The 27,170-nt window shown below is 40.1% G+C and overlaps 1 protein-coding gene across 2 annotated transcripts in view; it reads right to left on the reverse strand.

The window, feature by feature from the left end:
- Positions 1 to 27,170, reverse strand: part of frmd5a (FERM domain containing 5a) — a 312,218-nt gene that overhangs the window by 27,890 nt on the left and 257,158 nt on the right. The window contains exons 6-11 of one of the 2 annotated variants that reach the window (XM_061925235.1): positions 25,594 to 25,717; positions 21,776 to 21,863; positions 21,560 to 21,648; positions 13,271 to 13,334; positions 13,072 to 13,154; positions 7,684 to 7,758 (exon numbers count right to left, since the gene is read on the reverse strand). In XM_061925235.1, coding sequence (XP_061781219.1) covers positions 7,684 to 7,758; positions 13,072 to 13,154; positions 13,271 to 13,334; positions 21,560 to 21,648; positions 21,776 to 21,863; positions 25,594 to 25,717 — 523 coding nt within the window. Of the gene's footprint in view, positions 1 to 7,683; positions 7,759 to 13,071; positions 13,164 to 13,270; positions 13,335 to 21,559; positions 21,649 to 21,775; positions 21,864 to 25,593; positions 25,718 to 27,170 lie in introns of both variants that reach the window. The other variant, XM_061925234.1, reaches the window with a different exon arrangement.

A 27,170-nucleotide genomic window follows, 5' to 3' on the forward strand; every position in this document is an offset into this window, starting at 1 on the left:
TTTATAATATCGTTGACAAAAATGATTCCTCTTTCAAACATATTTTTCCAAAAGAAAGGCTTTCCATCTATTACAATATTAGAGTTCATCCATATTATCTGCTGCAAAATATCGTCTCTTTTTTTCTGGCACATAAAATTGAAAACACCACCATGAGTGGATTGTTTCCTTTATGAACCCCGCCATGTTTCCCAGCAGACTCTCTACATGAGAAAAATGGGAGGGGATCACTTGTAAAAAAGGATACAATTTCTTTTGATAAAATACATGTTTTTTGTCCAACAGGACACTTGTGTACCACTCAGTGTTGAAATACATCTTTGGAACAATTGATGCTTTTAAAGACAGACACATAGCTTCATGATGAGTATTATTAACTGATGAGCAGCCATTAATGCCATACAGCTACAGCACGAGTTTCCAATGTGTTTGTGTGGAGGGGGGGCGTGGCCTGCAGGCCGACAGCGAAGTCAGTGACAGGTGTGTAGATGGCCCAGGTGGGCCTTATTATCTAATCACCTGTCGCTCTGTTTAAGCAGCAGCCGGGGAGAAGAGGTTGCTGCAAGTGCGCACCTTACGCACCCCGTAATTTTGGGGTACCACTTGGGAGGAGGGCAGGTGCGCCCGCAGGTAGACAAAACAGCGGCAATTGCGGCCTGCCTAACCCCCAAGACGAAAAAAGAGGTGAGGCAGTTTTTGGGTCGGGCAGGTTACTACCTTATCCCCCGGTTTGCGGACCTCACCCGAAAGGGGGCTCCAGATCTGGTCCAGTGGACGGAGCAGGCTACTCGCAGAGGGCCTTTTTAAACCTCTAAAAAGACTGCTGGCTCCCCCCACCTCTTCTCCCCGGCTGATGCTTAAACAGAGCGACAGGTGATTAGATAATAAGGCCCACCTGGGCCATCTACGCACCTGTCGCTCACTTCGAGGCCGGTCCTGGCCACACCCCGCTTCGCTGCCGGCCCGCAGGCCACGCCCCCCTCCACAGTTTGATCACAGTCAATATCATTGATTGCCTTACTAATCAGGTCAATAGTCATGTGTTGGTGTGATGTGTTGATAATGTCCAAAGTTTATACGAAAAGGAAAAGATAAGAATTTGGTATCGCCAGTGAAGCCTATGCAAAACTACCATGTTGTTTTGGCATTCATGAAAAAAGTACGCAAAATTATGACGAAATGTTATTTAGACATAATATGACATAATAATGGGGGAAAGGTTCAGCAACAATAAAAATGTAAATAGTGCAGTTATTTTAGAAAAAGAGCCGCAAATCTGTCACAATGACTATGTTCGAAGGGATGCTAAATTAGCAATTACCTCGATGGGGTTTTGAATGAACGTGGCCGCGGTGCTGCTAAACCTGTTTGAAACAATTACTAAAGACATGTTGAGTCACAAGCGGTAGAAAATGGATGGACGGATGTTGAGTCACCACTGATTAGACGTTGATCCAAAACAAAGTATAATTGTAATCAAGAGGTCATTCCCTCAAAGTCGAACAAGCAACGGCAGCGTTGATGATCAGCAACTGAAGTGACCGGTCGCCATGATCATGTGACCTTCCCCCAGTGGTCGTGGCTCTAAAACAACCGCATCGAGTTTTTTATGCCAAGGCCTGGCCCCGTGTAAACCAAAACAATAACCTTCAAGTGTTCGTCAGAGTTGTGCCTTACTTTTTTATATGTTTACTTTTCCTATGATTCGGTGTACACTGAAAATTTTGTCCCGGTTTTCGTAACCGTCCGATTTATACATCGCCCGTAAAGTAGTCCATTTAGTGACTCGGTCTCTGTTATTTTTTTAATTTTAGAAAATAAAATAAAAAAAAGCTAAATAATCCACCAGAGGGCCCAACTTTGATAAAGAAGGTGAGAAACACTATTGATGTCAAGAAAGAAGTCATAGTTGTAGTCGCTCTTCTCGCCAACAAGAGTCTCCAGTAAAAGGTAAAAGTGATGATAAATGTTCATTTATATATTTATTTCATAATTCATAGTTTATTTCACATTGTTTTTGTTGTTAAAACTATAAATATTCTCTATAAAATGTGTTGTGTACCTAGAAGTAATTCATTGGATTTAAATTATTTATTTTGTATAATTCTGTTTTGTCATATTAAGTAGGTAGTGACTGTATATACAGGTAAAAGCCAGTAAATTAGAATATTTTGAAAAACTTGATTTATTTCAGTAATTGCATTCAAAAGGTGTAACTTGTACATTATATTTATTCATTGCACACAGACTGATGCATTCAAATGTTTATTTCATTTAATTTTGATGATTTGAAGTGGCAACAAATGAAAATCCAAAATTCCGTGTGTCACAAAATTAGAATATTACTTAAGGCTAATACAAAAAAGGGATTTTTAGAAATGTTGGCCAACTGAAAAGTATGAAAATGAAAAATATGAGCATGTACAATACTCAATACTTGGTTGGAGCTCCTTTTGCCTCAATTACTGCGTTAATGCGGCGTGGCATGGAGTCGATGAGTTTCTGGCACTGCTCAGGTGTTATGAGAGCCCAGGTTGCTCTGATAGTGGCCTTCAACTCTTCTGCGTTTTTGGGTCTGGCATTCTGCATCTTCCTTTTCACAATACCCCACAGATTTTCTATGGGGCTAAGGTCAGGGGAGTTGGCGGGCCAATTTAGAACAGAAATACCATGGTCCGTAAACCAGGCACGGGTAGATTTTGCGCTGTGTGCAGGCGCCAAGTCCTGTTGGAACTTGAAATCTCCATCTCCATAGAGCAGGTCAGCAGCAGGAAGCATGAAGTGCTCTAAAACTTGCTGGTAGACGGCTGCGTTGACCCTGGATCTCAGGAAACAGAGTGGACCGACACCAGCAGATGACATGGCACCCCAAACCATCACCCAACCATGCAAATTTTGCATTTCCTTTGGAAATCGAGGTCCCAGAGTCTGGAGGAAGACAGGAGAGGCACAGGATCCACGTTGCCTGAAGTCTAGTGTAAAGTTTCCACCATCAGTGATGGTTTGGGGTGCCATGTCATCTGCTGGTGTCGGTCCACTCTGTTTCCTGAGATCCAGGGTCAACGCAGCCGTCTACCAGCAAGTTTTAGAGCACTTCATGCTTCCTGCTGCTGACCTGCTCTATGGAGATGGAGATTTCAAGTTCCAACAGGACTTGGCGCCTGCACACAGCGCAAAATCTACCCGTGCCTGGTTTACGGACCATGGTATTTCTGTTCTAAATTGGCCCGCCAACTCCCCTGACCTTAGCCCCATAGAAAATCTGTGGGGTATTGTGAAAAGGAAGATGCAGAATGCCAGACCCAAAAACGCAGAAGAGTTGAAGGCCACTATCAGAGCAACCTGGGCTCTCATAACACCTGAGCAGTGCCAGAAACTCATCGACTCCATGCCACGCCGCATTAACGCAGTAATTGAGGCAAAAGGAGCTCCAACCAAGTATTGAGTATTGTACATGCTCATATTTTTCATTTTCATACTTTTCAGTTGGCCAACATTTCTAAAAATCCCTTTTTTGTATTAGCCTTAAGTAATATTCTAATTTTGTGACACACGGAATTTTGGATTTTCATTTGTTGCCACTTCAAATCATCAAAATTAAATGAAATAAACATTTGAATGCATCAGTCTGTGTGCAATGAATAAATATAATGTACAAGTTACACCTTTTGAATGCAATTACTGAAATAAATCAAGTTTTTCAAAATATTCTAATTTACTGGCTTTTACCTGTATATATATATAAACAGAATACAATGATTTGCAAATCCTTTTTAACCTATATTCAATTGAATAAACTGCAAAGACAAGATACTTAACATTCAAACTGGAATACTTAGTAATTTTTTGCAAATATTAGCTCATTTTGAATTTGATGCCTGCAACATGTTTCAAAAAAGCTGGCACAAGTGGCAAAATAGACTGAGAAAGTTGAGGAATGCTCATCAAACACTTATTTGGAACATCCCACAGGTGAACAGACTAATTGAGAACAGGTGGGCGCCATGATTGGGTATAAAAGTTGATTACATGAAATGCTCAAGTCATTCACAAACAAGGATGGGGCGAGGGTCACCACTTTGTGAACAAATGTGTGAAAAAATTGTCGAACAGTTTAAGAACAATATTGCTCAACCAGCTATTGCAAATGAATTTAGGGATTTCACCATCTACGGTCCGTAATATCATCAAAAGGTTCAGAGAATCTGGACAAATCACTGCACGTAAGCGATGACATTACGGACCTTCCATCCCTCAGGCGGTACCGCATCAAAAAGCGACATCAGCGTGTAAAGGATATCACCACAAAAGTGCAAGTTAAAACTCTACTATGCAAAGCCAAAGCCATTTATCAACAACACCCAGAAACGCCGCCGGCTTCGCTGGGCCCGAGCTCATCTAAGATGGACTGATGCAAAGTGGAAAAGTGTTCTGTGGTCTGACGAGTCCACATTTCAAATAATTTTTGGAAACTGTGGACTTCGTGTCCTCCGGACCAAAGAGGAAAATAATCATCCGGATTGTTATAGGCACAAAGTTGAAAAGTCAGCATCTGTGATGGTATGGGGGTGTATTAGTGCCCAAGACATAGGTAACTTACACACCTGTGAAGGCACCATTAATGCTGAAAGGTACATACAGGTTTTGGAGCAACATATGTTGCCATCCAAGCAACGTTACCATGGACGCCCCTGCTTATTTCAGCAAGACAATGCCAAGCCACGTGTTACAACAGCGTGGCTTCATAGTAAAAGAGTGCGGGTACTAGACTGGCCTGCCTGTAGTCCAGACATGTCTCCCATTGAAAATGTGTGGCGCATTATGAAGCCTAAAATACCACAACGGAGACCCCCGGACTGTTGAACAACTTAAGCTGTACATCAAGCAAGAATGGGAAAGAATTCCACCTGAAAAGCTTCAAAAATGTGTCTCCTCAGTTCCCAAACGTTTACTGAGTGTTGTTAAAAGGAAAGGCCATGTAACACAGTAATAAAAATGCCACTGTGCCAACTTTTTTGCAATGTGTTGCTGCCATTTAATTATAAGTTAATGATTATTTGCAAAAAAAAAAAAAGTTTCTTAGTTCGAACGTCAAGTATCTTGTCTTTGCGGTCTATTCAATTGAATATACGTTGAAAAGGATTTGCAAATCATTGTATTCTGTTTTTATTTACGATTTACACAACGTGCCAACTTCACTGGTTTTGGGTTTTGTATATATGCATATATTTAAATACATATATATATATATATATATATATATATATATATATATATATATATATATATATATATATATATATATATATATATATATACGTCTTAATAAGGTTATCCAAAAAATAGTGCTCGATACCGTAGTAGAGCGCAATATATGTATGTGTGGGAAAAAAATCACAAGACTATTTCATCTCTACAGGCCTGTTTCATGAGGGGGGTACCCTCAATCGTCAGGAGATTTTAATGGGAGCATTCACATACCATGGTTTATATAGGGCACAGAGTGGGTGGGTACAGGCTGGCCTAGGGGCGTGGTGATTGGCTCATGTGTTACCTAGGAGGTGTTTCCGTCTATGGCGGCATGTTGTTACAATTTCGCTGCGCTTGTTGAGGGATGACAGGTCTGGACGGTAAATAATAAACAGTTTCTCTTTCAAGCATAGGTTGCATCTTTTATTACCACTATTGTAAGGTGTGCTGGATGCAAGAATTTGCCATGTTATTGAATATTCAACATTATTGTCTTTGAGGTCCCAAATGTGTTTGCTGAGTTCTGTGGTATTTCGCAGGTTTTTGTTCCTGAAAGAAGCCTTGTGATTGTTCCATCTGGTTTTGAATTCTCCCTCGGTTAATCCTACATATGTGTCGGATGTGTTAATGTCCTTGCGTATTACCTTAGATTGGTAGATAACTGATGTTTGTAAGCACCCCCCGTTGAGAGGGCAATCAGGTTTCTTTCGACAATTACATCCTTTGTTGGTTTTGGAGTCGCTCTGTCTGAGGGCCGACGGCTCATTTGCAATTGTTTTGTTGTGGTTTGAGATGATTTGTCGTATATTGTTCATCCAGCTGTAGCTCAATTTAATGTTGTTCTTGTTGAATACTTTTCTTAGGGTGTTGTCTTTGGGAAAGTGTTTGTCAATCAGATTGAGGAATTTGTGTCCAATGTTCGTTGAGACGTTTTTGCTGTATGGGGTGTTGTACCAGATGATGTCGTTCCGTTTTCTGTTCTTTTTTGGCTGGTTTCCTGGCGTGGGTTCATAGGTGAGGGTGAAATTGTATCCGCTTTCATCAAGGGCTTTTTGGTACCCACCACCACGAAAAGAATACCTACCGGAATCAATAAAAGGCTATCGATGCTGTCATCTAGCAAAGCTGAATTTGACCAAGCAACCCCCCCGTACCAAAAAGCCCTTGATGAAAGCGGATACAATTTCACCCTCACCTATGAACCCACGCCAGGAAACCAGCCAAAAAAGAACAGAAAACGGAACGACATCATCTGGTACAACCCCCCATACAGCAAAAACGTCTCAACGAACATTGGACACAAATTCCTCAATCTGATTGACAAACACTTTCCCAAAGACAACACCCTGAGAAAAGTATTCAACAAGAACAACATTAAATTGAGCTACAGCTGCATGAACAATATACGACAAATCATCTCAAACCACAACAAAACAATTGCAAATGAGCCGTCGGCCCTCAGACAGAGCGACTCCAAAACCAACAAAGGATGTAATTGTCGAAAGAAACCTGATTGCCCTCTCAACGGGGGGTGCTTACAAACATCAGTTGTCTACCAATCTAAGGTAATACGCAAGGACATTAACACATCCGACACATATGTAGGATTAACCGAGGGAGAATTCAAAACCAGATGGAACAATCACAAGGCTTCTTTCAGGAACAAAAACCTGCGAAATACCACAGAACTCAGCAAACACATTTGGGACCTCAAAGACAATAATGTTGAATATTCAATAACATGGCAAATTCTTGCATCCAGCACACCTTACAATAGTGGTAATAAAAGATGCAACCTATGCTTGAAAGAGAAACTGTTTATTATTTACCGTCCAGACCTGTCATCCCTCAACAAGCGCAGCGAAATTGTAACAACATGCCGCCATAGACGGAAACACCTCCTAGGTAACACATGAGCCAATCACCACGCCCCTAGGCCAGCCTGTACCCACCCACTCTGTGCCCTATATAAACCATGGTATGCGAATGCTCCCATTAAAATCTCCTGACGATTGAGGGTACCCCCCCTCATGAAACAGGCCTGTAGAGATGAAATAGTCTTGTGATTTTTTTCCCCACACATACATATATATATATATATATATATATATATATATATATATATATATATATATATATATATATATATATATATATATATATATATATTATATACATATATATATATATATTATATATATTATATTATATTATATATATTAACGCTAAAGTTAATAGCGTTAATATATATAAGTACCAGTAAGAACAAATGCAGAATGATATGTGTGAAGCAGGATGTTTCATGTAATGTGTGTACTGTATGTTGTGATTATAAAGTGCACATTTTGTGCAGAAATATTACTGTACTCCGTTGTACTGCAAAAATAAAAATAAAAAACCCTTATTTCGTGTGTACCACTGAGTACTTTGTACCTGTAACGGAAACGACTGCCCTTGAAGAACAAGTTGCTGCTGGACATGGTGCGCACCTGACTGGACTTCTCCAGCCTTGACGTGACAAACACCACAAGGAACAAGGAAGAAAAAATCATCACAAACATAAGAAGAATTGTTGTAATAATAGCACAGAACCTCTGAAACATAGAGGATCTTTGACTTGTGGGGATTTTTATAAATCAGTCGATCCTTAAAAACAACAGCACACTCCTGTCATAAAGAATATTTGACCATGATTTTGTTGTCGGTTCTTAAAAAAAAGAGCTCCTATTTAAAGGATTGTTGACTTCCAGTGCTAGTCTTTTTTTTTTTATTTTTTTTTTAAAGCAGAGCTCCTGTCATATAGAGGATATTCAACTAGTGCAGTGATTCTTAAACTGTGGTGTGTGTGCCACTAGCGGTACGCCAAGGAATAACTTAAATTAAAGTAGACTATTTTATTTTCCTATATTCAAACACAGTGTTACTGTTCAAACTGTGTGGCCAAAAATATGAAATATACTTGTTAAAAAAACTGCCTTGTTTTAAATGGATACTTAAGCCTACTATGTACCAGAGGTGGGACCAAGTCATTGTTTTGCAAGTCACAAGTAAGTCTCAAGTCTTTGCCCTCAAGTCCGAGTCAAGTCCCGAGTCAAGACAGGCAAGCCCCGAGTCAAGTCCAAAGTCAAGACTGGAAAGTCTCAAGTCAAGTCCTAAGTCCTGCATTTTGAGTTTCGAGTCCTTTCAAGTCCTTTTAACCACAGACTAATATATTAACACAGATTGTGTATGCTTTTCAAACGCTGTATTTATTTATTAAAACAAGTGCATTTTAAATTGCAGGAAAGAAAATTGTGCTGACATTGCACTTTATAATAGCACTATTAACCAGTCATTTTAAACATTAACTCATTCCTTTACAGAACAAACACATTGAAAAATAAAGTGCAAATGTACTTATTTGTACAAAAGTGTTAACATTGAAAAAACATGACATATACGTGAACATAACAAAAAAGTTGTACTTTTTATATGTCAGGGCCCTATGCTGCATTGCATTTGCAAAAGACCAAATTAGCCAAGAGTCTGTCAGTCATTTGTGCACGATGGGGGCGTAGTATGATGCCACCATGGCTGAAAACTCGCTCCACTGGAGCACTGGAGGCAGGCACTGCCAAGACTCTCATGGCCACTCGCAACAGTGAAGGAAGAGTCTTCATGTTCAATGCCCAGAACAAAAGGGGGGAGAGAGTTTTTTTTGGTTGGTGCACTACTTGTAAGTGTATCTTGTGTTTTTTATGTTGATTTAATTAAAAAAAGAGAAAAAAATTTTTTTTCTTGTGCGGCCCGATACCAATCGATCCACGGACCAGTACCGGGCCGCGGCCCGGTGGTTGGGGACCACTGAGGTAAACAACCAACAGTATGTCAGAAAGCTAGCTAAAACGGTACACATATTCATAATATAGTATACATTTTAACTGACCTTTATTTGACTATTTTTGTCTTTTTTTAGGTGGCTAAAATACGCGGTGCTGCTGACCGCCGTCTAACGTTACGTGTGATATATTGACTAACGTAACCCTGCTTAAAAAAAATCACTGAACAAAAAGTATGAATAAGGTAGTGAACTGCAACAGATTCCCGTGTTTGCAATAACGTTATAACGATAGCAGTGAGTTTACAGCCTCACTGATTTAACTACACAGCAAATAAAAGTCACGTTACTTAGCCAATAAACGTTATCTTACATTCAAAACTTACCGTTCTTTGTGCAACTTCAAATGCCGGACGAAGTTGGAAGTTGTTGCCTCTCCATCAGTCATTTTGGAACCGCATGTGTTGCATACTGCAAACCGTTTTGTGTTGACCACCTCGTAATTTTTATACCCAAACAAAATTATTTTAGGTATCATTTTTTGTTCACTGGCGTGTGGTTTGGACATGTCTTCTTCGTTGGTTGTCCTACAATTTGATTGGATGAATGCTGTGTGATGAAAACAAAGTAGATCTAATTTGATTGGCTGTTGTACTGAGAGCACACCAGCTGACACACGCAACGCTGATAGACAAGTACACAATGAAAAATACGGAGCGCTCCCGAAGAACTTTTTCATCTTTGGGTTTTGGGGAAAGTAGCAAGTCGTGTCAAGTCATGTCAATTCAAAAGGCTCAAGTCCAAGTGAAGTCACAAGTCATTGATGTTAAAGTCTAAGTCGAGTTGCAAGTCTTTTTACATTTTGTCAAGTCGAGTCTAAAGTCATCAAATTCATGACTCGAGTCTGACTCGAGTCCAAGTCATGTGACTCGAGTCCACACCTCTGCTATGTACTGTATTCTAATGTTGGTTATTCTGGTGGTAATTGGAGAGCCAAATAATAATGAGGTGGTACTTAGTGGAACAAAGTTTGAGAACCACTGCACGAGTTAAAGATTCTCTACATATGACAGGAGTGCTCTTCTTTTTTCAGGACGTACTGCAAAAAAAAAAAACAATAGTCAAAGATTATTTATACAACAGGAGTCTTCTCTTTTTTTTTTTAAAGACTTACTGATGAAAAAAGTATAAATGATTCAAAGATCCTCTGTATGACAGGAATGAGTGTGCTTTTATTTTTAGGATCCTTAAAAACAAGTATTTTTATTTTGAAATAAGTCCTTAGAAAAGAAGGGCACACCTGTCATTTAAAGAATCTTTGACTAGTGTATTATTTGTATTTTTATCAGTGAATAGATCCTTAAAAACCGCAACACACTCCTGTTACATAGATGATCTTTGACTAATGTATTTCTTTTTTATCAGTGAGTCCTTAAAATAGCATAGAACTCCTGTTGTATTGATGATCTTTGACTCAGTAGCAAGGATTATTCTTTGCCATAAATATTTGAAAAAGAAAATATAGAGCAGTGGTCCCCGTCCGGTACCAGTCCGTGACGCATTTGCTACCGGGCCGCAGAGAAATATTAATTAATTTATAAACTACAGCATTTTCTCCCTGTCCCACTAATCAATAATTATATCTAACCTACTGAACAGTTTACTACCTTGTCAAATGAAAAGCATGTGTTAATCACAAAGATGATATAATTAATTTAACAATAACCTTAGGCTTAGGTCAGTACTAACCAAATAAACATACATTTACATACAATATGTATTATGTTGTGCTAAAATAAATAAACTCAATTAATAATACATATGTTTCTTAACTAAACTGTCTATAAAATTGAAGTGCAAATGAAATACAGCTTCATCACTTTAGTCATAATTTTTGCCCTTGAGAAATTTCTCTACTACTTTAGTGCCAGACTTCTTCTGTTTGTTTTGTATTGTCATTACTGCCACAAGTGGTGGAAAAGTGTATTACAGCTGAGTATCGCTGCTGCCTATACGGACCACAGCTGAAAAACAGATACAGTTAGGTCCATAAATATTTGGACATTGACACAATTTTCAGTATTCCAGCTCTGTACAACACCACAATGGATTAGAAATGAAACAATCAACATGTGCTTTAAGTGCAGACTTTGAGCTTTAATTTGAGGGTATTTACATCCAAATCAGGTGAACGGTGTAGGAATCACAACACATTTTATATGTGCCTTCCACCTTTTAAGGGACCAAAAGTAATTGGACAATTGGCTACTCAGCTGTTCCATGGCCACGTTTGTGTTATTCCCTTGTTTTTTTTTCATTTATTTCATTTACAAAGAGCAGATAAAAGGCCTAGATGGCATTTCAAGTGTGGTATATTCATTTGGAATCTGGGGAGGTCATCTCTTAATATGAAGTCCAAAGAGCTGTCACTATCAGTGAAGCAAGCCATCATTAGGCTGAAAAATCAAAACAAAGCCATCAGATAGATAGCAAAAACATTAGATGTGGCCAAATCAACTGTTTGGTACATTCTTAAAAAGAGAGAACACACTGCTCAGCTCAGCAACACCAAAAGACCTGGAAGACCACGGAAAACAAGTGTGGTGGATGACAGAAAAATCCTTTCCCTCGTCAAGAAAAAGCCCTTCACAACAGTTGGCCAGATGAAGAAAAGTCTCCAGGAGGTAGGTGTATCTGTGTCCAAGTCAACAATTAAGAGACAACTTCTCCAGAGGAAATCCAGAGGGTTCTTCACAAGGTGTAAACCATTGGTGAGCCTCAAAAGCAGGAAGGCCAGATTAGAGTTTGCCAAGAAACATGTAAAAGAGCCAGTGCAGTTCTGTAACAACATCTTATGGACAGATGAGACCAAGATCAACTTGTAGCAGAATGATGGAAAGAGAAGAGTATGGAGGAGGGAAGGAACTGCTCAAGATCCAAAGCATAGCATCTCATCAGTGAAGCATGGTGGTGGTAGTGGCATACATGGCTGCCAGTGGAACTGGATCTCTTATATTTATTGATGATGTGACAGCTGACAGTAGCAGCAGAATGAATTCTGAAGTGTTTGGGGCAATATTATCTGCTCATATTCAGCCAAATGCTTCAAAACTCATTGGACGGTGCTTCACAGTGCAGATGGACAATGACCCCAAGCATACTGCGAAAGCAACCAAATAGTTTTTTAAGGCAAATAAGTGGAATGTCCTGCAATGGCCAAGTCAATCACCTGACCTGAATCCGATTGAGCATGAATTTCCCTTGCTGAAGACAAAACTGAAGGGAAAATGCCCAAAGAACAAGCAGGAAGTGAAGACAGCTGCAGCAGAGGCCCGGCAAAGCATCACCAGGGACCAAACCCAGCGTCTGGTGATGTCTATGGCTTCCACACTTCAGGCTGTCATTGACTGCAAAGGATTTGCAACAAAGTATTAAAAAAATGACAATTTTATTTATGATTATATTAGTTTGTCCAATTACTTTTGGTCCCTCAAAAAGTGGAAGGCACATATAAAATGTGTTGTAATTCCTACACCGTTCACCTGATTTGGATGTAAATACCCTCAAATTAAAGCTCAAAGTCTGCACTTAAAGCAGATCTTGATTGTTTCATTTCAAATCCATTGTGGTGTTGTACAGAGCTGGAATACTGAAAATTGTGTCAATGTCCAAATATTTATGGACCTAACTGTATATTACATTCTAGGGGGCGCTCGCGGCCCAACATTGGTTAAGAAACACTGTAGCCTATCCCAACTGCACTCGGGCGGAAGGCAGTGTACACCCTGGACAAGTCGCCACCTCATTGACAACATGAATGTGAGGAAAAAAGACGACTGTATTATTTAGTCTCCATATGTTTACAGTGTGATAGTAAGTCACACATTCATTTTTAATGCAGCCTTGGAGGCTTTGTGTGAAAGATGATCTTAATATCTCCCCTCTGAAGACTTCCTTCATAAGGAGGAGCCAAAAGGTCTCACGGTCTAGCCTAAACAACTCACTTGTAGAAGGCTTGGTTCTCCACGCCGCACTTCCATAGGTGCTTGCATGCCTCAGGTGTGGGTGCAAAGTAAGTCAGGACCATCTTTTTTTCCTGCACGTTAGAAATAGAAAAAAAGAGGTGCAGGACAATAAAAGGCACGGAGGGCGACAGAAGGCGGAATGATTGACAACACACATGGCGGCAAGTCGTGCCCTCACCTCCTTCTGGGTAGAATTAACGTGAAACATCTTGCCCTCGAACTTCAGTTTGGTCACCTCGTTCCTGTCCAGGGGAGGAGAGCGCAGACGGGCTCATTAAGAGTTCATAAACGGCAAATAGGCAGCAATAGAGCAGAGAAAACAACATTTTGAGAATTTTCCCTGAAGGAAAATGAAGGGAAATAAAAACACTCTTCAACTTCAAGGTCGTGTGATTAAAAAGACATGAATCAATTGAGTGATTAGTCGTCTAATTAATCACACGCTCGCATTGTTTCTTTTTTACAGGTAGCGACAGATGCAAGCATTCCAGCTGTGCGACGGAAAAGCAAACTGGATTGCCACTTTATTAGGTACACCACATCTTAAAGGGGGTCAATAGCAGAACTTGACTGTCATTTAGATCACGTTTGTTGTTGTCATTTACACTCAATAAATAATGTCCACAAAAATGCTGTGGAGTTGAAAAGAAGAACAATTTTATGACACTGTGTTTGATAAGGGTTAAGGAAACAAACTAATACAATTATATCAATGTTAAAGTACTGGTAATGAATATATATATGTATATATATATATATATATATGTATACATATATATACATTTATATATATGCATAGATACATATATGTATCTATGTATATATATATATATATATATATATATATATATATATATATATATATATATTTTATATATATATATATATATATATATATATATATATACATAGATACATATATATATTTTATATATATATATATATATATATATATATATATATATATATATATATATATATATATATATATATATATATATACATAGATACATATATGTATCTATGCATATATATAAATGTATATATATGTATACATATATATATATATATATATATATATATATATATATATATATATATATATATATATGTATGTGTGGGGAAAAAAAATCACAAGACTATTTCATCTCTACAGGCCTGTTTCATGAGGGGGGGTACCCTCAATCGTCAGGAGATTTTAATGGGAGCATTCGCATACCATGGTTTATATAGGGCACAGAGTGGGTGGGTACAGGCTGGCCTAGGGGCGTGGTGATTGGTTCATGTGTTACCTAGGAGGTGTTTCCGTCTATGGCGGCATGTTGTTACAATTTCGCTGCGCTTGTTGAGGGATGACAGGTCTGGACGGTAGATAATAAACAGTTTCTCTTTCAAGCATAGGTTGCATCTTTTATTACCACTATTGTAAGGTGTGCTGGATGCAAGAATTTGCCATGTTATTGAATATTCAACATTATTGTTTTTGAGGTCCCAAATGTGTTTGCTGAGTTCTGTGGTATTTCGCAGGTTTTTGTTCCTGAAAGAAGCCTTGTGGTTGTTCCATCTGGTTTTGAATTCACCCTCGGTTAATCCTACATATGTGTCGGATGTGTTAATGTCCTTGCGTATTACCTTAGATTGGTAGACAACTGATGTTTGTAAGCATCCCCGTTGAGGGGGCAATCAGGTTTCTTTCGACAGTTACATGCTTTGTTGGTTTTGGAGTCGTTCTGACTGGGGGTCGACGGCTCATTTGCAATTGTTTTGTTGTGGTTTGAGATGATTTGTCGTATATTGTTCATGCAGCTGTAGCTCAATTTGATGTTGTTCTTGTTGAATACTTTTCTTAGGTTGTTGTCTTTGGGAAAGTGTTTGTCAATCAGATTGAGGAATTTGTGTCCAATGTTCGTTGAGACGTTTTTGCTGTATGGGGGGTTGTACCAGATGATGCCGTTTCGTTTTCTGTTCTTTTTTGGCTGGTTTCCTGGCGTGGGTTCATAGGTGAGGGTGAAATTGTATCCAGCCTGTACCCACCCACTCTGTGCCCTATATAAACCATGGTATGCGAATGCTCCCATTAAAATCTCCTGACGATTGAGGGTACCCCCCTCATGAAACAGGCCTGTAGAGATGAAATAGTCTTGTGATTTTTTTTCCCCACACATACATATATTGCGCTCTACTACGGTATCGAGCACTATTTTTTGGATAACCTTATTAAGACATATATATATATATATATAAACCCCGTTTCCATATGAGTTGGGAAATTGTGTTAGATGTAAATATAAACGGAATACAATGATTTGCAAATCATTTTCAACCCATATTCAGTTGAATATGCTACAAAGACAACATGTTTGATGTTCAAACTGATAAACATTTTTTTTTTTTGCAAATAATCATTAACTTTAGAATTTGATGCCAGCAACACGTGACAAAGAAGTTGGGAAAGGTTGCAATAAATACTGATAAAGTTGAGGAATTGTTTATTGTTTATTGAATGGATCCCCATTAGCTGACGCCAAGGCGACTGCTAGTCTTCCTGGGGTCCATATAGGAGCATACAAAATGAAAAATGCAAAGAATACATGCAATAACAGACATTATACAATGGAAAAATACAACATAAGATAAAAAGCTAGTTAAAACCAGTATTAAAAATTCTCGTCATGTGGGCAGCTGCAATAGGTGTATCTTCAAAGCTGTCTTGAATGACAATTTACTTTGTGAGAGATTAATGTGAGATGGCAACCCATTCCAGAATGATGTACATCTATACATGACTGTATGTTTGAGGAGATTGGTCCTGGGAGCAGGAAGTGCCAAATAGCCATTGCTGGCATTCCTAGTGTCATGAATATGTGTGTTAGTTGATTTTAAAAACTGTTTGTAAAAGTAATCTGGTGATTGATCTAAAATGATAGTTCTAAAGAACATAATGAGACTACAATGCATCTTTTGTTCAACAGACAACCAGGACAGGCGTGAATGCATAAATGCAATATTAGTGTGCAAAGAACATTTAAGTAGCAGTCTAGCCGCTCTGTTCTGAACAAGTTGCAGTTTGTTCAGGTCAGACTTAGTCGTAGCGGACCATATTATAGGACAGTAATGAAGATGACAGAAAACCAAGGACTGTATGACTTGAGCCATTGTTGAGGATGTCAAGAAGGTGGAGCACTTCCTGACCATGGCTAAACCTCTTCCCATTCTCATTGAAATACCATTAATATGATCAGACCATGACAGTTGACTGTCTAATAGCACACCAAGCAATTTTGCTTTTTTGACCTGCTCAATACGTATGTCTGACATTAAAATATGAAGCTGTGGGTCATCAACAAGCATATGCCTGGATCCAAAAAGAATGCTTTTTGTTTTGTCAATATTCACAACAAGTTTACTATCATTTACCCAGCGTGACATTCTCTCCAGGTCCTGATTTAAGTTGTTTTCTAGGTCATTTAAGGTAGAGGCAGTACTGTACATCTGCATACATAACCATATTGGTGTTTGTTGTAACACAGGGAAGATCATTAGTAAAAATAATAAAAAGTAAAGGACCTAAGCAGCTTCCTTGAGGCACGCCGCAGTAATTGTACTTGCGTTCAGATAGGCTACCATTAAAACACACTCTCTGTGATCTTGCTGATAGATAGCTCAACATCCAAGAAAGTGACATACTATTAAAACCATATTTTCTCAGTTTGGAGATCATTATGTTGTGATCTATGACATCGAATGCCGCACTAAAGTCAATCAGGACAGTACCAACCATCTTCTTGACATCCATTTGTGACAGCCAGTCATCAGTCAGCTGAGCTAGAGCAGTAGATGTTGAGTGACCTTGCCTATAAGCATGCTGGGAACCCGACATCAGTTTGTTGTAGGTAAAGTAATCTTGAATTTGTTTGAAAACAACTTTTTCCATCAATTTACTAAGAACAGGAAGTATGCTTATTGGTCTACTATTTATACCAGTAAAATCTTTATTTTTGTCCTTGGGTAGAGGGATGACCTTAGCCTCCTTCCAAACCCCAGGAAAGACTCCATATCTTAATGATTTATTAAATATATGACAAATCGGAGTTGATACATGGCATGCCGCAATTCTTAACAATTTGCCATCTAGCATGTCCGTCCCAGCAGGTTTATCAGATGGCAGTGATAACAACAATTTCTCAATATCAGAACTACTAACTGGTACAAAATCGAACCTGCAGTTTTTACCCTTCATTATATGATTTTCAATTAATGTGCATGAGGAGGAGCCATCAGAAGGCGTCATATTCACTCTCAGATTTTCCACCTTGTTTGTGAAGTAATTATTAAAATATGTGGCAATTTCCATTGGCTTAGTCAGGTAAGCTCCATCAACTTCTATATACGAATTTGTTTTACATGATGCTGATCTTCCCATTATTTGATTTAAAATGTTCCACAATTGTTTTCCATCATGTCTAAAGTCATAGATCTTTGTCTGATAATATACCTTTTTATTACTTCTATTTATTTTAGTTACACGATTTCTTAATTTACGATAGATCATTGCATCAGAAAGTAGACCAGAAGAGTCTGCCAACTTTTTAGCCTGGTTACGTTGCTTCATAAGTGCTTTGAGCTCATTCCCTAACCAAGGGGCGCCATTTGCCTTGACAGTTGTTTTCCTGACAGGAGCATGCTTATCTACAATCTGCAAAAATAACTTCATGAATGTGCTCAAAGCCGCTTCGGGATCCTCCTCAAGACACACAATTTCCCAGTTAACATGTTTCACATCATCTATAAATTTTACTTCATTAAAATATTTATAAGATCTTTTATGTATAGTCACACTAGGAGCTTTGGAGAGCTTGGTCTTCCTCCTTATTGCAATTAAGTTGTGATCCGTAAAGCCAAGAGCTATTGATACTGTTTTAGTGCATTTATCAGGAACATTAGTGAATAGGTGGTCAATGCATTTGGATGACTTTAGCCCATTTCTATTTATAGTTGATCTGGTTGGTAGTGTAATAGTCTGTGTGAGGTTACAGGCATTAGTTACAGCAATAAGTTTCTTTTTCAGCGGGCACATAGCAGACCAATCAATGTTTGTGTCCCCAGTAAAATATATCTCTCTGTTTTCATCACTAGATTCATCCAACATCTTGCATATTAAATCCAGGTATTTTATATCGGCACTAGGTGGTCTATAGCAGCACCCAACCAGTATGGGTTTGGTCTGTGGCAGGTGAACCTGGATCCACAGGGCCTCAATATCAGCCAACATTAAATCATGTCTTACTTTCACAGGAATGTGACTCTGCACATACACAGCTACACCTCCACCATATCTTGTTCTATCCTTCCTAAAAATTGTGTATCCATCTACAGCTAATTCATCATCCTCAAAAGAGGAGTCAAGATGGGTTTCAGATATTGCCATAATGTGTATATCATTAGACTTCATTATCATACATAAATCAGGGATTTTATTTCTTAAGCTACAGATATTCAAGTGAGCTATCAGTAGGCCTTTGCCGGGTAGTTTAAGGTTGTATGAAACCATGATGAAGAGAGAGAGCGATTGATGACTTATATTGCTTTTTACAATTGACCCTGAAACACAGTAGTGTAGGCCTGCTTTGAGGCATAAAAAGCCGTACAGGTAGACATATATAACAACGCCCAACTAGTACATAGGCATGACATCTGCAACTGCAGCAAACAACTAAAGATTTAAAAAAACTAAAGAATAAAAAAGGGAAACAATGAGTGACAGTCATGATGTGTGTGTGAAAAGTGCCCATGAGTAGACACAGGGGTCCTACCTCGCTGCAGATAGTTCCTCAGATATCGAATTTGTCCAAATCACTGATGTCGTTGATGACCATGACTTTCTCCTCTTCTGGGGTGGTACCATTCAGCTTGATAAACACTTTACAGCTAGCAGTCCATGTAGACTGAATTTTGCTTTGCTTCCTCAGGATTCGTGCGCGCCTGGCGATCTCACCATTCCTTTTGGTGAGGTGTTCGTTAATGTACACCTCCGTTCCTTTTAATTTGCGACCCTGTTTTAGGATCGCGATCTTGTTCTTTCTGTTGGTGAAGCGAATGATGATCGCTGGTGTTGCTCCTTTGGTTCTCGTAGGCAGGGTGTGACAGGCTTCAATGTCGCTCCTGTCCACGGAGATCCTCATGCTCCCCAAAAAGCTGACCACCTGCTGCTCCAGTGATTCCACCTCTGACTCCGATTGAACTCCCTCCCGCCCTACGGGACCGTTCTCCCGGGCTGCCACACTGGCGTATGACCGATGCTTGGTCTTAAGTCCGCTGACGATCACGTTGTTCATGCGGGAGTACTGCTCCAAGTCGGCCACGCGACATTCCAAAACTTTTATAGCTTTGTCTTTCTCCGTGTTCAGTCTTTTGAGTGACTGAATGTCACCCATCAGATCCACAATTTTCTTTTGCTGGTCAGCAATTGTTGCGATCTCAGCAGACAAGAACTCAAGAGATTTCTTAATTTCTTCCATGTCGTCCTCAGGGGGGCTAACCACTCTCCTTGGCTTCGGACCCATGCTAACCTGGGCCACGGCTGAAGGTGAGCCGAGCCCGGCTGCAGTGCAACTTGGATCTAGGCTAGAAACGAGCCACACCAACGTAGACACTTAGCGACGCCGGAATTGACTATTTTACCGGGCACTCAAGGGCTAATGCCCGCCCGATTGGCACAGCACACGCCGCTCTGGTCGCTCTGTTGCTGCACGCCGTGAGAAAGTTTCGCGAATGCTCATCAAACACTTATTTGGAACATCCCACAGGTGTGCAGGCTAATTGGGAACAGGTGGGTGCCATGATTGGGTATAAAAACAGCTTCCCAAAAAATGCTCAGTCTTTCACAAGAAAGGATGGGGCGAGGTACACCCCTTTGTCCACAACTGCGTGAGCAAATAGTCAAACAGTTTAAGAACAACGTTTCTCAAAGTGCAATTGCAAGAAATTTAGGGATTTCAACATCTACGGTCCATAATATCATCAAAAGGTTCATGTATCAAAAACCGACATCAATCTCTCAAGGATATCACCACATGGGCTCAGGAACACTTCAGAAAACCACTGTCACTAAATACAGTTGGTCGCTACATCTGTAAGTGCAAGTTAAAGCTCTACTATGCAAAGCGAAAGCCATTTATCAACAATATCCTGAAACGCCGCCGGCTTCTCTGGGCCCGAGATCATCTAAGATGGACTCATGCAAAGTGGAAAAGTGTTCTGTGGTCTGACGAGTCCACATTTCAAATTGTTTTTGGAAATATTCGACATTGTGTCATCCGGACCACAGGGGAAGCGAACCATCCAGACTGTTATCGACGCAAAGTTCAAAAGCCAGCATCTGTGATGGTATGGGGGTGCATTAGTGCCCAAGGCATGGGTAACTTACACATCTGTGAAGGCACCATTAATGCTGAAAGGTACACACAGGTTTTGGAACAACATATGCTGCCATCTAAGCGCCGCCTTTTTCATGGACGCCCCTGCTTATTTCAGCAAGACAATGCCAAGCCACATTCAGCACGTGTTACAACAGCGTGGCTTCGTAAAAAAAGAGTGCGGGTACTTTCCTGACCCGTCTGCAGTCCAGACCTGTCTCCCATCGAAAATGTGTGGCGCATTATGAAGCGTAAAATACGACAGCGGAGACCCCGGACTGTTGAACGACTGAAGCTCTACATAAAACAAGAATGGGAAATAATTCCACTTTCAAAGCTTCAACAATTAGTTTCCTCAGTTCCCAATCGTTTATTGAGTGTTGTTAAAAGAAAAGGTGATGTAACACAGTGGTGAACATGCCCTTTCCCAACTACTTTGGCACGTGTTGCAGCCATGAAATTCTAAGTTAATTATTATTTGCAAAAAAAAATAAAGTTTATGAGTTTGAACATCAAATATCTTGTCTTTGTAGTGCATTCAATTGAATATGGGTTGAAAAGGATTTGCAAATCATTGTATTCCGTTTATATTTACATCTAACACAATTTCCCAACTCATATTGAAACGGGGTTTGTACAAAAATCTACTACTCTGCTTGCGTGTCAGCAGACTGGGGTAGATCCTGCTGAAATCCTATGTATTGAATGAATAGAGAATTGTTTTGAATCGGAAAAATATCGTTTTTGAATCGAGAATCACGTTGAATCGAAAAAAATCGATTTATAATCGAATCGTGACCCCAAGAATCGATATTGAATCGAATCGTGGGACACCCAAAGATTCGCAGCCCTAATATTTACTCCCAATTGAATGCAACAATATGTTTAATAATAATAATAATAATAATTATTATAATGATAATGTGCTTGTAGTTTATAATCTTTATAACCTACAAGCACATTATTGTTGCTTTTATTTAATTGCATCATAAAGACTAAGATAATATTTATCACCTCCATTAAATAAGAACTTCCTGTCCAGGTGAACTCACCATTTAAGAAAATGAACTCTCTTGTTTCCCTGCAGGACCACAAAACCAAACGGTGTGAAGGCAAGAAAAGCTGGGTTCCCTGACACGTCCTGGAAGAATTGTAAATATGAATATGATGACACAAACAAAACTGTTCAACAGGCAAGCACAGTGGCAACATTTGGTGTTGTTGTTGTTGTTGTTGTTGTTGTTTACAAGCCGCAAGCCCAAGTCTACCTTGCATGGATGTGGATCAACACCATATGTCTCCAACATCTGGGCTTTCTGCAGGAAATTACGCTCTGATGTTTCAGGTGTCTGTCCACTGCGAGGGGAAATAACACATCAAAATACATATATATATATATATATATATATATATATATACATATATATATATACATATAAACACACATATAAATATATTTAAAAAAATAAAAATTATATATATATATTTGTATATATATATATATATGCATATATAATATATACATATACACACATATATACACACTATAATATATATATATATAAAATCACCAAACGTGAGATTTAACAGCCGCAGTTTAACTGAGAGTGAAGGAAGCTGCCACTAGTGGGCAGCAGAGTATCATCTAGCGGAACAACAACATTGTTGTGTCTCACTGCAATTCACAAATGTTTATTTTTGTTAATTGTATATTTCTTTAAATATAGTTCTTGTACACTTAAGTGTACAAGAACACAACCAATCATGGGATTTATCTCAGCCCATCAGTGAAAAACATATGTTAACAATGAAAAATATAATTGTCGCTTATACAATGAATAACATTTGAAAATAACATCCATCCATCCATCCATCTTCTTCCGCTTATCCGAGGTCGGGTCGCGGGGGCAGCAGCCTAAGCAGGGAAGCCCAGACTTCCCTCTCCCCAGCCACTTCGTCCAGCTCCTCCCGGGGGATCCCGAGGCGTTCCCAGGCCAGCCGGGAGACATAGTCTTCCCAACGTGTCCTGGGTCTTCCTCGTGGCCTCCTACCGGTCGGACATGCCCTAAACACCTCCTTAGGGAGGCGCTCGGATGGCATCCTGACCAGATGCCCGAACCACCTCATCTGGCTCCTCTCCATGTGGAGGAGCAGCGGCTTTACTTTGAGCTCCCCCCGGATGACAGAGCTTCTCACCCTATCTCTAAGGGAGAGCCCCGCCACCCGGCGGAGGAAACTCATTTCGGCCGCTTGTACCCGTGATCTTGTCCTTTCGGTCAGAACCCAAAGCTCATGACCATAGGTGAGGATGGGAACGTAGATCGACCGGTAAATTGAGAGCTTTGCCTTCCGGCTCAGCTCCTTCTTCACCACAACGGATCGATACAGCGTCCGCATTACTGAAGACGCCGCACCGATCCGCCTGTCGATCTCACGATCCACTCTTCCCTCACTCGTGAACAAGACTCCGAGGTACTTGAACTCCTCCACTTGGGGCAAGATCTCCTCCCCAACCCGGAGATGGCACTCCACCCTTTTCCGGGCGAGAACCATGGACTCGGACTTGGAGGTGCTGATTCTCATCCCAGTCGCTTCACACTCAGCTGCGAACCGATCCAGTGAGAGCTGAAGATCCTGGCCAGATGAAGCCATCAGGACCAAATCATCTGCAAAAAGCAGAGACCTAATCCTGCAGCCACCAAACCGGATCCCTTCAACGCCTTGACTGCGCCTAGAAATTCTGTCCATAAAAGTTATGAACAGAATCGGTGACAAAGGGCAGCCTTGGCGGAGTCCAACCCTCACCGGAAACGTGTCCGACTTACTGCCGGCAATGCGAACCAAGCTCTGACACTGATCATACAGGGAGCGGACCGCCACAATCAGACAGTCCGAAACCCCATACTCTCTGAGCACTCCCCACAGGACTTCCCGAGGGACACGGTCGAATGCCTTCTCCAAGTCCACAAAGCACATGTAGACTGGTTGGGCAAACTCCCATGCACCCTCAAGGACCCTGCCGAGAGTATAGAGCTGGTCCACAGTTCCACGACCAGGACCAAAACCACACTGTTCCTCCTGAATCCGAGGTTCGACTATCCGGCGTAGCCTCCTCTCCAGTACACCTGAATAGACCTTACCGGGAAGGCTGAGGAGTGTGATCCCACGATAGTTAGAACACACCCTCCGGTTCCCCTTTTTAAAGAGAGGAACCACCACCCCGGTCTGCCAATCCAGAGGTACTGCCCCCGATGTCCACGTGATGCTGCAGAGTCTTGTCAACCAAGACAGCCCCACAGCATCCAGAGCCTTAAGGAACTCCGGGCGGATCTCATCCACCCCCGGGGCCTTGCCACCGAGGAGCTTTTTAACTACCTCAGCAACCTCAGCCCCAGAAATAGGAGAGCCCACCACAGACTCCCCAGGCACTGCTTCCTCATTGGAAGACGTGTTGGTGGGATTGAGGAGGTCTTCGAAGTATTCCCTCCACCGATCCACAACTTCCGCAGTCGAGGTCAGCAGAACACCATCCGCACCATACACGGTGTTGGTAGTGCACTGCTTCCCCTTCCTGAGGCGGCGGATGGTGGTCCAGAATCGCTTCGAAGCCGTCCGGAAGTCGTTTTCCATGGCTTCCCCGAACTCCTCCCATGTCCGAGTTTTTGCCTCCGCGACCGCTGAAGCCGCAAACCGCTTGGCCTGTCGGTACCTGTCCGCTGCCTCAGGAGTCCCATGAGCCAAAAGAACCCGATAGGACTCCTTCTTCAGCTTGACGGCATCCCTCACCGCCGGTGTCCACCAACGGGTTCTAGGATTACCGCCACGACAGGCACCAACTACCTTGCGGCCACAGCTCCAATCAGCCGCCTCGACAATAGAGGCGCGGAACATGGTCCATTCGGACTCAATGTCCAGCACCTCCCTCGTGACATGTTCAAAGTTCTTCCGGAGGTGGGAATTGAAACTCTCTCTGACAGGAGACTCTGCCAGACGTTCCCAGCAAACCCTCACAATGCGTTTGGGCCTGCCAGGTCTGTCCGGCAATAACATAATTTTATTAAATGTACATTTTAAATGTTATACTAATCATGTCAGGGGAAAAATATATAATAATAATAATAATAATAATAATAATAATAATAATAATAATAATAATAATAATAATAAATAACGATAAAAGCAATAATAACACAAATTAGTTTTAAGTTTTTTTTTTTTAACTATGTATTTATGTATTATTGTTATTATTACTGCATTTTAAATATAATTCTTATTGTAATAAAAATTACAATGAATTAAATGTACATAATTTTATCATTAAATATAAAATGGGTGGGAAAATAAGGTTGATATTAAATAATTGAAAAGCCCTAACACTACATATTTATTTGTAATGTTTTATTTTTTACAGCATACATATGTATATTTATATGCATTATTAACTTTACATATTATAATCTTTTTTTTTTTTTTAATAACTACAACGGATAAAATATACATTATTCTATCAACAAAACTATTTTCAATATCGTTAAATATGCTGGAGTAATCCTACGAGGGAAATGAAGGATAATATATTTTTTTAAAGTAAAAATAATAATAATAATATATTCATTGTTTTAACATATGTACATATGTCTTATTTATAGAATATATTCAATACTGTTATTGTATTTTAAACATCATAATAATAATAATGTATGATACATTTAAACAACATTTACAAATGATTAAAGTACAACTCACTTCTGCTCTCAGCACACTATACTGCACAATAATAATCTTTGGTTCAAATGATTACCTCTTAAGTTTGTATTCAATTTTTGCACAACATTGGGTGTGTTCCTGATAAAGTGGTTGATGTGTGTATGCGTGTGTGTGTGAGTGTGTGTCTGTATGTGTCTTCAGCATTAGAACCACACTGCATCATCTTCATCGAGTATGAATATTAAATGTTGTGAGTGAACATGTAGAGTCGTTTAATCGTTGCTGTCAATCAACTACGATGCCTGTCAGTCAATGACATTCTGTAAATGTCAGAGCGAGTGAGTTACTTATCAAGGAAGTACTCAACGTGTCTTCTTACATCAGCTCTATCTTGTGTATGTCTGAGATCCGGCGCTCCAGTTTCTCCGAATGTTTGGGGAAGAACTGGAATTTGGAGCTGTAACCTTCGGGATGCTTGCCGGGGTCGTAATCGCCGATCTCAGCTAAAAAAGGAAGGAAGTGTAAAGTTAAACACTGCTGCTTCACTGAGATGACCCCGATGATGCAGAATGGTCTTCCAACTACAGTCATGTTTAATTCATGAGCCCCCCCCCCTCTGGGGAACACGCCTACTAGCTTCCAACACTGCTTGCTATGATCTTATCAACACTGTGCAGGTTTGCTCGAGGAAGAGGACAGGCCAGATAAGCACTTCAAACATATTCAATGTTGCCTATGCTCTCATTTTTGGCTATATTTGGTATTACAGCGTCACTTATTTATCACAGATAATTTGTTCCAGGCTTGACTGTGGTCAACAAATTTCTGCAAAGTAGAATTAATACATTGAATGTTTTCATAGACAGAGCATTCCAAAAAACTGTTTACGATCTCCTAAACACCCATATAATCACCTCACCGGTAGCCTAGAGGATCTTCCAAGCGTCATCGATATGGCCTTCACCCGGCCACTACAAAATGGTCACGGCGGGGAAATACTTTATCACATCCTGGGTAACTTGTCTAAGTTAGAACTGATTTTCGATGTGCTGAAACCAAGGGCCTAAGTTGGTCTGTCAAAATTTGGTCAATTTGACAGTCGCAGTTACCACAGTTGTCCCATGTTTTAAGACACTGTGTTAGATAAGGGGTAAGTAAACAAACTAATACAATTATATTAATGTTAAAGTACTGATAATGAATATATATATATAATATATAAGAATATATATATATAAGAATATATAAGAAAACGAAACGGCATCATCTGGTACAACCCCCCATACAGCAAAAACGTCTCAACGAACATTGGACACAAATTCCTCAACCTGATTGACAAACACTTTCCCAAAGACAACAACCTAAGAAAAGTATTCAACAAGAACAACATCAAATTGAGCTACAGCTGCATGAACAATATACGACAAATCATCTCAAACCACAACAAAACAATTGCAAATGAGCCGTCGACCCCCAGTCAGAACGACTCCAAAACCAACAAAGCATGTAACTGTCAAAAGAAACCTGATTGCCCCCTCAACGGGGGATGCTTACAAACATCAGTTGTCTACCAATCTAAGGTAATACGCAAGGACATTAACACATCCGACACATATGTAGGATTAACCGAGGGTGAATTCAAAACCAGATGGAACAACCACAAGGCTTCTTTCAGGAACAAAAACCTGCGAAATACCACAGAACTCAGCAAACACATTTGGGACCTCAAAGACAATAATGTTGAATATTCAATAACATGGCAAATTCTTGCATCCAGCACACCTTACAATAGTGGTAATAAAAGATGCAACCTATGCTTGAAAGAGAAACTGTTTATTATCTACCGTCCAGACCTGTCATCCCTCAACAAGCGCAGCGAAATTGTAACAACATGCCGCCATAGACGGAAACGCCTCCTAGGTAACACATGAACCAATCACCACGCCCCTAGGCCAG

The sequence above is a fragment of the Nerophis lumbriciformis genome, linkage group LG29 (assembly GCF_033978685.3).
Source record: "Nerophis lumbriciformis linkage group LG29, RoL_Nlum_v2.1, whole genome shotgun sequence".
NCBI classification, from domain to species: domain Eukaryota; kingdom Metazoa; phylum Chordata; class Actinopteri; order Syngnathiformes; family Syngnathidae; genus Nerophis; species Nerophis lumbriciformis.